The sequence below is a fragment of the Phyllopteryx taeniolatus genome, chromosome 18 (genome assembly GCF_024500385.1).
Source record: "Phyllopteryx taeniolatus isolate TA_2022b chromosome 18, UOR_Ptae_1.2, whole genome shotgun sequence".
Taxonomy (NCBI): Eukaryota; Metazoa; Chordata; class Actinopteri; order Syngnathiformes; family Syngnathidae; genus Phyllopteryx; species Phyllopteryx taeniolatus.
The window spans coordinates 7,636,562-7,648,903 of NC_084519.1; the positions used below are offsets into that span (position 1 = coordinate 7,636,562).

The 12,342-nt window shown below is 41.4% G+C and overlaps 1 protein-coding gene across 1 annotated transcript in view; it reads left to right on the top strand.

Annotated features, from left to right (window-relative positions):
• The window catches only part of susd6 (sushi domain containing 6), a 39,714-nt gene extending 27,809 nt beyond the window's left edge, over nt 1-11,905 (top strand). Inside the window, exons 3-7 of the mRNA XM_061753060.1 lie at nt 4,434-4,628; nt 5,880-6,074; nt 6,149-6,287; nt 7,321-7,778; nt 9,758-11,905. Of these exons, the coding sequence (XP_061609044.1) occupies nt 4,434-4,628; nt 5,880-6,074; nt 6,149-6,287; nt 7,321-7,778; nt 9,758-9,783 (1,013 nt within the window). The 3' untranslated portion in view covers nt 9,784-11,905. The remainder of the gene's footprint in view (nt 1-4,433; nt 4,629-5,879; nt 6,075-6,148; nt 6,288-7,320; nt 7,779-9,757) is intronic.
• Nucleotides 11,906-12,342: the final 437 nt, after the last annotated feature.

The window sequence follows — 12,342 nt, forward strand, 5'->3', positions numbered from 1 at the left end:
TAATCTTATTCCAAGTGTTGCACTGAGGTAACTGGTCATTTATTTTAACAACGTTAAGACACACTTGTTCACCACCGCTGTTGACACAAGCATGTCTTCGTGCGTGTTCTTTTTCATTGGTTTTCCCCACTTTCTTCTTCGTGGTCGGCGGACTGTGGAAAAATCGAAACTGGAAACTGAAATGTTTTAATTTTAACGATTCCAGGAGAACCAGAATGTTAGTCCCTGTTCCAATCGGTTCTCGATGCCCAACCCTTATGGCCACCCGCCATTTGCGGGGGATAGGGACCGGGCCTGACCACGAATAGTGAAAACCTGCGGATAATTGGCGGCCGTTCTATTTGCATTTAGAAAATAAAAATTGTCTATTTTAACCCAAAGAAATTCTTCAAAAAGCATTTTCCACCAAAAATGAGGAGTTGGTTCCCAACCCCAAAAAGAATTCGAAAAGTATTAGGGGGGAAAATCAGAAAAAATAATCTGTGAATAGGTGAAGCCGCAAGTGCCAACCCACAAATATAGAGGGGTCCACTGTATTTACATTATTTGTACGTTTCCAGAGATTAAACACAGAAGATGGGCCACTCCAAAATGAAAACCTAAATGTTGCAACTTGCAAGGTTGCAAATATGAGTAGTACACAAAAAATTAAAGTCTAGCATCGCTGAATTTTAGATTCTTATGTTTCCAAATGGGTGTAGTCATTTAGGTTGAGCACTGTATGCAGGAAATTGCCATCTGCACTGTAGCGTTACAATTCACTTGAAGTGTATACATTTTTATGAATTTATGTGATGTGGTCTCTTGGGCTAAATTGCCCAGTACTATAATGAGAATTGCTCCCCAGAGCCTCTGTATGAACAGCACAAGCTTTTCCTGGCATTAAAATGGAAGCTTGGCTGACTGAGCTTCTTAAGGACCACTAGTTTTAAAATGGATCCACATTTTCCTGGCTTCAGGGTTTGTTTCGACTGCACCCACTAACCTCGATGAAATGATCTGTGTGCCTGACTTACAGTAAAGCCCTGGGGAGTTAGCATTGTCGTCTTTTAATGCAGGACGCTCAAGCTACTGAAAGTTTACTCATCTTCTGATTAAAAAAAAATAATAATAATTTTTCCCGTGTGCTATATTTAGAAGCTCTCAACTAAAACGGCTAGAGTTCTGTTAATAGCAAATAATGAATACTGAAACACATTAGCATTTCTTTGTTGTTTTTCAACAAGAGGTACATTTACATGTAGAATAGAGATTGTTCTGATTACTTTTGAGTTTTGTTTGGAAGAAACAGCCCCCTGAGGCTCTTTTGTGTCCCCTGCAGACTCACAGCCTGGGGTCATCAATTCATCACCTTTCCTCATCCCATTAGCACCCTCTGTGGTCTTCAGTGAGCGTTTAAGCATTACAACCTCATATTACTGAGGCCATAGTGGCAATGGATTGAATGAGAACCATTTATAACCCACGAATCTCAACATGTTTTGTAAGCTATCAGGTTATGTTTGAGGCTTATAGCATGTTTGTCTAAGATGATTGTTATGCACAGTACATGTGTAAGCAAATTATAATTTAATTTGTTTTGTTCCACTTACCATTTATTTTTAGTACACAAAGATACCAAAATGAGTCCCGAGATGGACTCAGGAAATACAGTAACATCACGCTACATTTAATGTTTGCTTACAATCTTGCACTGCCAGTTTAGAGTCTAGTTTTTCCTCTGAGATTACAGGAAGTAGGGTGAATTGTTCTGGTAATAGTGCCTTTGAGTCGTAAACATACCACCAAGACAAATGGTTGTTGTTGTTTCTATTAAATCGAAAGATATGAAACCTCTGATCTCGCATTTTTGTGTACTAAATTTTCTTTCTCAGCCATCTGCTTTGTCTATTCTCCTCGCAGAAGAGTCAGATCTTTCTCAATGCAACTTAGTTTTTCTCTAGCTTTAATTTAGTCACAAACATCAAGCAGTTTAAGATAAGTAATAATAAAAGTAAAGTCATCCTGCTGCCGTGCCGTTTACACAGATGCTTGGATATCAAGTCGGACCTGCTCGACTAAGCAGCAGATTCGCAGCTCCAAATGTGTGTTTTTGTGCTTGTGCTTGTCTTCATTGGCAGGCACAGAGTCACAGCTGCCACACAGCGTAGGAGATATTAGCGCATGCTACAGTGGAACAAACACTGTTTAATGCGCTATTAATCAAGTGAAACTATATATATAATATGGCGCTCCTTGTCACTTGAATCCACTCAAGGTACTTGAGGTCACAATGGCGCACAGCAGGGCGGTCTCCACCACACCTGCCATTTTGATACAGAGCCTCTCCCTTTGCAGTGTCAAATGCAGCCTAGATCCAAGGAACAATTCCCCTGAGCTGTAATTATCTGTTCCACCTGCCAACTTGACTGAGTTTCCCTGTGAAAAGTTGTTTGACCCATCTGCAGCAACCCACAGAGACTAGAAGACATTCAGTATAATGATGTACGCTACACATTCATATTCATAGTTAAAGTCTAAAGATCTCCAGCACACTTAAATCCTTTAAAAGTCAGAAGGAGAGAAACTTGTTTGTACTAGTACTAAAGTATTGTTTTCAAATTCCAATTCACACACAAAACATAAAAGCTAATGACTAAAGTGTTCACATTGTGAGTAGGCTTTACATGATCAGGATTTTTGGGGCCAATCAGCGAGTTTAAAAAAAATAAAATGTGTCTATTTAAATGACTTGTTTATTTACTGTATATAGTTTTGTACTGTATATTGAGTATCTTCAAAAATATTCCATAGTCAGGCGATGTATTCTGTCAGGTCAAACCAACATTACAACATGACAGGAATAATAGGTGCTACTAACTGGAATTCAATTACTTTATTGTGATTAAATTACTTCACACACACACACACTGAAACTTTAGAGCATGATTCAACATAAAGGCTTCTTTATACTCATGCGGACGGAGACCGCGCTGACGTCACTGCGGCTGTCCCACGCGTAGTTTGCTTTTATACTGAAGCACAACCCACACGCACGTTTTGAAAATGTACTGCAGTTCACCTCCAAGTCAGGGGTGTCACTAGGGCTGGTATTGGCTAGGACAACACAGGGTCGAGATTCCTCTGCATTTTTTGGGTCATTTCCGGTAGCCGTTTTTACTTTCCTTTCAGTAACAAGGAACAAAGCAACAACCATGGCGACCGTGGAACAGTATCTGCGAGAACAAATGGACCTAGATGACGAGATGATACGTTTAATTATGCTGCAAAATCGATCGAGAAGGCGGGGGCGTAGATTGTATGTAGAACCAAGGGCCACGCTGAGTACGTCATCACAGCATGTGACTAAAACGGACCAATCACGAGAGATGATCTCCGCGGCGTTCGACGCGCAGCAACAATATTTGCCGTGTGCGCGTCAAGCTACGCAGAGGTGTCGCGCAGGCCAATTCCTTGGTCACGTGATGCAATGCGGGCGTTGTCGGCCACGCGAGCACGGGAGTATAAAGAGGCCTTAATGCCGGCATTTTTACGTACAACCGTTAGTGCTAGCACTAGCTTGCTAGGCTACATAACGTTTTGTTGGCTGCTTGTGAGCCGTATCCTATTAAAGTACGTGAACATACCTCAAGCAATCCTTGAACGAACGTCTTCTCCCGAGCACCGGTGACCAGCACCACCACCACACATTTTTCTCCATTTTGTTCTTTTTTGACCAACACAATACACGCGCGATCCATTGTTGTTTTCGTGGCTGTGGTAACAAGTGTATCCGGTCGCGTTTGATTTGACAAAGCCCAGTGATCGTAAATGACATCAAAAGACACGCGACAAGGCTAAAAATAAACTAGCTTTTGTATTCAAATATACTGTATATGACAGCGACATGGAGTAAATGTCTTTTGCAGACATTGATCGGATCGGCGAATCATGACATTAAAGCTGATCAGCATAAAATGCTAATCTGCCGATATCCATCAAGTCGAGCAGATCGGTGTGAAATCTAATTGTGAGTCCCACTGGACTTATTATTACATTATATAATGTATTATATAATTTGTGTCGCGATCTGTGTGTGTGGGTGTGTGTGTGTGTGTGTGTATATATATTATAGATAAAGATATATACACACACACAAATGCACAGAAGACCTTTCGAAACATGGCTTGTTCTTATGCGTACAAAATAATCTGCAGGTGGCCTCTTCTTCCTAATTGTTTTTACTCCTCTTGTAATATGCCTAACACACTGTTTCTTTAAAATATTGGTTCAGACGTCTGAATATGTTGTGTACTAGCTAGATGCATCAATGAAATGCTGATTATCACAATTCCCGATAATGTAAACGTTACCAATTGTTGTTTAACATCATCTTTTAGGCCTAGTAGCAGCCATCTAATTCCTATTCCCACCATGTGTTTGTTTTCGTGTAGGTTGTGCTCAGCCACCTGCCGTGCAGCATGGAGACCTGCTTAACCAGACTGAGGCTAACAGGGACTCCTTTCCCATGGGCGCTGTTTTGACCTATGGCTGTGAGCCTGGATACACTGCAGATGGGCCTATCAGCATCACTTGTGACATTTCTGGATCCTGGTCCAATCAACCCCCACGCTGCGTCAGAAGCAATGGTGAGGTGTCAAGACAGCCTGGGTTTCATGGAAATTCTGTCCGTGAGGTTTTGAACTTACAGTGGTGCTTTGGTCGCCATCCTTTTTTGCACCACTGTCCAGTTCTATGTATGTCAAACTGTTTTATAGAGATCGCATCTGCCACCACCCATGTGTAATAAATCCTATAATGTGATAATGATAACGACTCACAATAAAGCTGAAGCCCTAAACTTGGTCTCCAAAGGGCAGCGGTTCAAAGTATGTTGACCTCAATAGATAGTTGTCACATTTTGTACAGAGCAGGCTACATATTTGTCATAACCTGACCTATAAATTAAGACCACTGGTATTGTCTTTTAAATACACCATTAATTTGTTGGCAGCATTACTCAACTACTCTCTTGTCAAAGTGGGTCTTTTAGTTTTTTCATTTAGTTCAAACACTGACTGTATGTTTGTATTTATTGTATATTACATAATATTTATCTACTCCCTGTACACTAGAGGTTGAATTGCCTAGTTGACGCGTTGACTTAACCACTGTGCAAGGATGTTCGTGTTTTGGCATTAACAACACAAATGCCTCACTGAAATCAACAAGTGGTCGGTCGCCGCAGCAAACTAGCAGTGGTGCCTCAAGTGTGTAGAAATATTTTACTAAAAAGGAGAACTGTAGCATGATCACTTGCAAAATATGCTGGTCTAGCCTTAAATATAACAAAAGCACAATTACTACGAAAGACCATCTGAAAAGCACCCGGTAACGCAATCTGACAAACAGCCTAAATCCTTACGTCAGCGAATTCACTAAATGCAGTCTTGTAATATTGTGAAGACAGACAATATACAACCTTTGCGTCTAGTTTGATGACAAAACGAAGACAAGTGGTGGTTGTTCAATAACTAGTGCTTTGCCCAACCCTTTATCCCGCAGAAAAACGGCAAGCTCTTCCTCCTTCCAGTTGCCTCACTCCCCGACTGAATAGAAAATAGCAAATACATCATCAATTAATCGAAGTCGACTCAACAATCATCACCTTAGCGTCGACTACAAAAGAAGTGGGTGCTCAACCGCTGCTGGGGATACACAAAGTGCATAAAATTAAAAATATTTATTCATGGTGTTATCGCAACACTAACAGGGTGCAATTGTCTTTGAGCATAAGAAATTTTAACCAGACTGGACTCCAGTTAGATTTGTACAGTGTACAGACATTGTACTGTACAGTGGGTGACGATTGTGAAAATTAGTATCCGCTGTTTCCCCAGTGTGTTCGCCCCCCACTGAACCGGAGAATGGTGGCTACCGGTGTCACCCACCTGGCTGCCACCGCCTCACCCATAAGACTGTCATAGAGTACTTCTGCGATGAGGGCTACGCTCTGAAAACAGACTACAAGTTTCTCACTTGTGAGAATGGCGAGTGGGATACTCCCATGCAGATCAGCTGCCGACTAACCCAAGGTTTGTCACTTAAACTAGCTTTTGATTTTGGGCTATCAAGTATTTGTGGTTCATCTTCCTCTTTCATCCCCCAGACAAGGAGCCAAGCTCTCAACTCGGCATACCAGCTCTGTCTATTGTGGCGTCTACTGCTAGCTCGGTGGCGCTCATCCTACTTTTAGTCGTGCTGTTTGTGCTCGTGCAACCCAAACTCAAATCGTTCCATCACAGCAGGTAAGATAGGCATGGTATTAAAGTATTTTTACCCTGTATACCTGCAATTCAATGTCATACCACACCAACTGTTGATTACTTAAGAAAGCTGAGACAATGGAAAGTCCCCCTGTCACGCCAGGGATTGCTAGTGTTGCTAGTTTATGGTTAACACAGTTTTACAGTCTTGATTTATTCCCCGGTCTTAAAAAGCACAGAGTGGCAATGACTGCAACTGGCACAGATTTGCACATTACGCCTATGTGAAAACAACCCATCACAAAGTGTGAAACATTGCTTCACACTCATGATAAGCACTGCTTAAATATGTATGAGATAAAGCTATTGACATATTAAAGAAAAAATACTGCAAACACCTTGTAAAGCATTCAGTCTGACTCCTTGTGTTGCTTGCCTTAATGGACCCGACTGCAAATCCATTGCCAGTAAAGCTGTCGTCATCCAACAGAAGCTGCAATAAAACTGCTAAATAAAGTGTCATGACAATTTGGGGTCACATTGCCCATCAGTTGGCATATTTCTTGTTTTATCTTTCATGAGGTTAGAACGTTATTTTTTTAAATCGAGCCGAGCTAGATTTTTTTAAACCCAGCACAAAACAGGAACGCTTGAGTTGTTTTAGAGGTACACTGACTCCACTACAATATTGGTTCTTTTAAAGTGCCTCCATTTTACCACACAGTGACACAGCAGATCTGTCTTTGTTGAAATACTGTGTGTATGGAAGAAAAGTTGCCTACTTGTTTTGCAAAGTGAAGGCAAAATGTGAGCATTGAATTTGTCTCATCTGTGACTTCAATCATTAAAGGCCACAGCAATTTGATCTAGCGCACGTTAGCACACTTGTTCGTTGTGAAACATGCCAGAGAGCTTAGTGCAGACTGCAAAATAATGGGATAAATAAAGGGATTGTACAGTCAAGTATGAAACACATATGACTGCACAGTACCTTTCCACCTGACTGTGCTTTTGTGATGCTGTGTCTGGCCTGCTTTTCTGCCTGTTTCACTCTTTTTTTCTGTCTGCTCATTAGAAGGGACCAAGGAGTCTCAGGCCAATCTGGTTCCATCATGGTTGAGGGGGTTCAGGTGGCACTGCCCTCCTATGAAGAAGCTGTGTATGGAAATGGTTCAGGACCCCCTCCACCTTCACCACCTCCTCCAGCTCCTCCGGAGTCCAGAGTCCCGATCGTTCTGTCTGAGGGTCTCCCTCAGGGGGCCACAGGAGGCCAAGGCCCCAGTGGAACCCACCACCACAGAGACTTAGACTTCTGTTTCCCATCCACCTCATCATCGATCCCCTCCCATCATCATGCAGAGACGGTGCTTGTTCATCAGGCTCCGTCTTCTTCGTCCTCCTCTTCCTTATCATCGTGGGCTAGAGAGCACCCTGGGGGTGCGTGTGCAGCCCCTCTACCTCTCCGTAGAGACTCTGAGAGCAGCGACCAGCACAGTCTGCTCTCTGTCACCTCTGCAGATGACTTCTCTGATGGTAAGCTGCAGTGCCAATGGCACAGCATCAGTAATACATAATACATGTTTTGCTTGTGTGTGAGTGAATATATACTAAAATGGTTGACAGCAGACAGTAATCAGAAATCTAATACTACCTTTCAGTTTTTATCAATGAAGATTAATAACCCTAATCCCAGTGAAAGCTGTGTTTAAATGTATTCTAAAAACAAACTTTTTCTTATAGAACACAACTGTAGATTTGCTACAACACATTATTGCAAAGCATTCCTTCCTCATACTACTATTATATATGACACTGTTGTTGTTAAGTGAATTGGTGTTAGTTCTACAAGTTCCAAGTGTCTGTGACCATGAAGGTATCTGCATGCGATTGGATGAGCAAGTGTCTGAATGTGATTGGATGAACAAATCAGGGAGGTGGGGCCAGTGCAAACGAGGAGGGCGGGAAAAGTGAGTGAGCGAGCTTGTTTGGAGGTGAAAGCACAGACGGCGAGTTGACAACTGAATAAAAAATATCAACAACGTCGTCAATTAATCGACATCGACTCAACAATCATCGCCTTCGCATCGACTACAAATTACCAATTCAACTAGCTTACCCACATTTCCAACAGGCAGTACAAGTTCACAGTTCTGGTGGCGTTTTAAAAGGTAAACCATGCTCTGGTTTGCCTTTCTACTATATGTAGGTATGACCATAGTTGTTACAGCTTTTCATTCGACAATACCTACTCGGCTCAACGTAGGTCTACTTGTTATTGATTCCTTTTGAAAAGGCGAGGTACTAGGTACTATTTCTATTTGTTAGCTGGGGTTACAAGCATCCCTACCCGATACCATATGACCTAATGTAAACCACATTCAGTCACGCAGATTCATTGTCATGAGGATACACAGCGAGAAATTACATTTATAAACACATTCAGTTGTTCTGTTGTTGTGGCTTCGCGCTGGTTGTGGCAGTGTTATTCTCCACAATCTCCACTTTGCTGCATTGGTCTGATTTGTTGCTGCAGTCATTCTCCTCAAATGAAATTCATCATCTTACTGCCAGCAGCCGCACACACAGATGTACAGTAAATACAGAAGACGCTTGTTCTTCTGTGTCGTTGTTGTTGTTTACTAGCACCTCTGATTCTGACTGATCTGTTCAATGCACCCTGGTTTTTGAAGTTTCCCATTCTTCTATTTTTGAAGTTGCAAACCATCAACACCATACCAAGGCGTGTAGAGCACAACTGAGGTAGTGTGTTAGTAGAAAGGGGCGCATAACTGCAAGACAATGTAACCCACAATGCATTCAACAAAAAGGGCCTCAATTCAATAACTGCCTTATCCATAAAAAGAAACAAATGGCTTTCAATCTGTTGTAATCCGCTGTTTTGAAAACTAGCGCTTTTGTGCCCTTTGCATTCTTTTCACATCTTTTTGTGTCTGACCAATCTGGTCAACAACTTTTGATAATGGAAACACAAAACTAATACAGTTAACCCCTGTTCATCGCAGAGGATACATTTAAAGTATTCCTTAGCACCTGGTCTCACTCACTGTTGAGAAATGGGAGATTATCGTATCATAGGTAATGAAGATTATTTTGCTCACATTCTCCAAATAAGAGTTCTAGCGTGCTTGATTCAAGCTTTTTGCCACTCCCATGTGAAGTTTACTTTAAAACGTTGGGGGGGGGGGAAATAACTAATTAAGCATTGTATATTTAAACAAAATGTATTCTACATGTACAGTACCTACATGTTGCGGCACAAAGTGGTACTCCACTGAAGGGGCGCAACTCTAAATTCAGTTGCCTGTATAGGCCTACTGTAAAAACCATAAAAATGATTGCTTAAAAATCCACAGTATAGCGGGGACGTGAAAGATTACTGGACTTGGTGGAAAGTTGGCTTCAGTTATTTACTACTGCTTTGTAAGGGATGTTGTTCTGAATGACTCGAGAATCCCTACTCACTTTGAATATAATGTTCTGTCTCCCTGCAGATATTCCCTTGCTGAAGGAAGCATGAAGCCTGCCAGTGTGCTAGCAGCAGTCTCCCGTCTCTCTCTGCTGACCAGGACAGAGTGTGGCTGTCAACCCAACTTCCCCAAACAACCCTCACAGGCCAGCAGAGACGGACTAAAACTATGCCCAGCGCAACCTCTTCGGCCATTGCTACAGACAAAGAACAAAGCCATCAACCAGTACATACTGCACCACAGGCAGTGATGGAACGCCAGAGGAGCCAACTCGAGACTAGACAAAGTGGTGCCACCTTATTAACAATCCTTACAGCCTTTGTATACGCTTCAAACATACATACTGAGTCAAGGCTGTGTGCTACAGGCTATGTATTATCACACACTCACCTCCTTCCTGATTTCACCCTATATATTATAGTTGACACAGGCTCCATCTGAAAATGGTCTAGCCATCAATGGATTTAAAACAGGAAATGTTAAGTTTGCTAGTGGCCCTGTGGTGTTCCAAATTGTCTTCCCGCTGTACTTGAAGAGTTGTGAGTGACAGTTGGATGTTGTGGCCCTCTTTGTGAATGCTGCATGTTGTTTTTAGTGATGGCTGTCACTGCGCCGTGGCCCACTCTGAATTAAGCATGAAGCCTCCTCTGCGTGTCTGTCTCTCTCTCGCTCTCTTTTTAGCTGTCTCTGTATCCAGGCAACATCCAGCATACTGTATGGATGAATGGGATTAGTTGGGAAGAGTAGAAAGCAGTGTGGGCACCTCTTTCTAAAACCTGGAAGAGAGCTTTCTTTCCTCTTCTGTTGCATGAGTAGGATTGATTGTTGTTTCGGTTCCTAAAAGTGATGAAACCGACTTAAAGCAAGACACGAGATCCCATTTTATTGAGCAGCACAAGAAGGGCTGTCCATCAGGCTGATTGGTCAAGACAAAACGTTAAAGTAGCTCAAACAAAATGCTCCTTCCTGCTGTATTTATTGTTTGACGTGTGGCTCACTTTGTTTTGATCTGACGAGTTTGACTTTGAGTGAGTGAATGTGTGTATGTGTGTGTGTGCGTGTGTGTCTGCATCTTTGTATATGAAGCAGGAGGGGACATGTCCTCAATAAAGTGCCCCGCATAACAGCCATTTCCTGATCAGCCCCTCCGCAGATTAGAAGCAGCCCCCTCAAGTTACTTGACCAACGTTAATTGAAAACAGCAAAACACAATTATAATCCGGCAATGAATCCAGTACACAACCGTGTGTATTGTTAATCAATATTTATGATGACTGGCATCTCTCTAGAAAAATGGCTTTGCACCCATCGTCAGTCACGCTGAACTGAAAATAACACATTTGCGCATTATTGACATAACTGCAACTGGTTGCAGTGAAATAAGAAATTAAATAATTATGTTTTATACACCGCGCGCCCAAGCGCTTACACTCGTGTAATCTTATAAAACCAAGAGCATATTAAAGAATCATGCTTTTTGTCATCCTCCTCCTGATTGTCATAAGGTGTTTTTGTGGTTGAGCTGTCCCCCATGAACACAGCATGACTCCAAAAAAATCAAACCTTATGTGATTTATATGATCTTTTTTGGCTCTTCATTATTATTGCTAACAGAATGTTGCCTTAGATCTGTACATTTTTTCATGTATTATCTAAAGCATCCGCTTTGGTGGTTGCTTTTTCACTAGTGCAACGTTTTCTGTTTTCCCAAAGGCCTTACTCTGTTCTTTTCTATTCAATGCATACAAATTGTCTTTATTTATCACTGTTCATTTTGTTGTCAAAAAAAGTAATGTCCATCCCTTTCTGTCCTTTCCTTCCTTTCCAGCTATTGTGATGATGACACTGATGATTTTTATGCGCCTCTGTGTTTCATAATTGCTTTACTTCTCTTTACTACCTGGTGTAAAATATTATGGGGTTAAAGTTTAAAAAAAAAAAAAAAGCAACTAATGTTGTATTCAGAGGCACTGTTGTACAGTGTCTCTTCCCTGAAAATAACAGGTTATAGTAAACATTTTCATTCTTGGTTTGAATGCTTTCAGCTTCTGATCTTCCCCTGTACATGGCAGTGGGTGTGAGAATATTAATTTAATATTTGTATAAAGTTTAATTTAATTTTACAGTGTGTATATAACTTTCTAATTAAAGCTTTCTTTTGAATGTGAATAATGTGTCATTTATTGAAGTTTATATAGGACTTAAGTAAAAGACAGCTCGAGAGTGTTTATTAGCTGTCACTTTATTACGGTTAGTCATATTGGAAATGTACTAAATAGAAATAAATAATCCATCCAGTTTCTACAGCTATAGTCAATCGCAGGACACATATAGACAACCGTTCACACTCACATTCACCCTTTCATGCAATTTACAGTCTTCCATTGACCTGTGCAGCCTAGTAAGGCTGGAGCTGAGATTCGATCCCCTAACCTCACAAATTGTGAGCCAGATGTGCTAACCACTGCTGGCTGTGCTGCCTGGAATAAAAATAATGGTGATAATTTTATGATTGTTTTTTTAACATAATATACAAAATTCACAATGCTCTCTTGACAGACAGCCCGTGTTACGGCACTGATGAACCACTAACTGTAATATGTATAAGG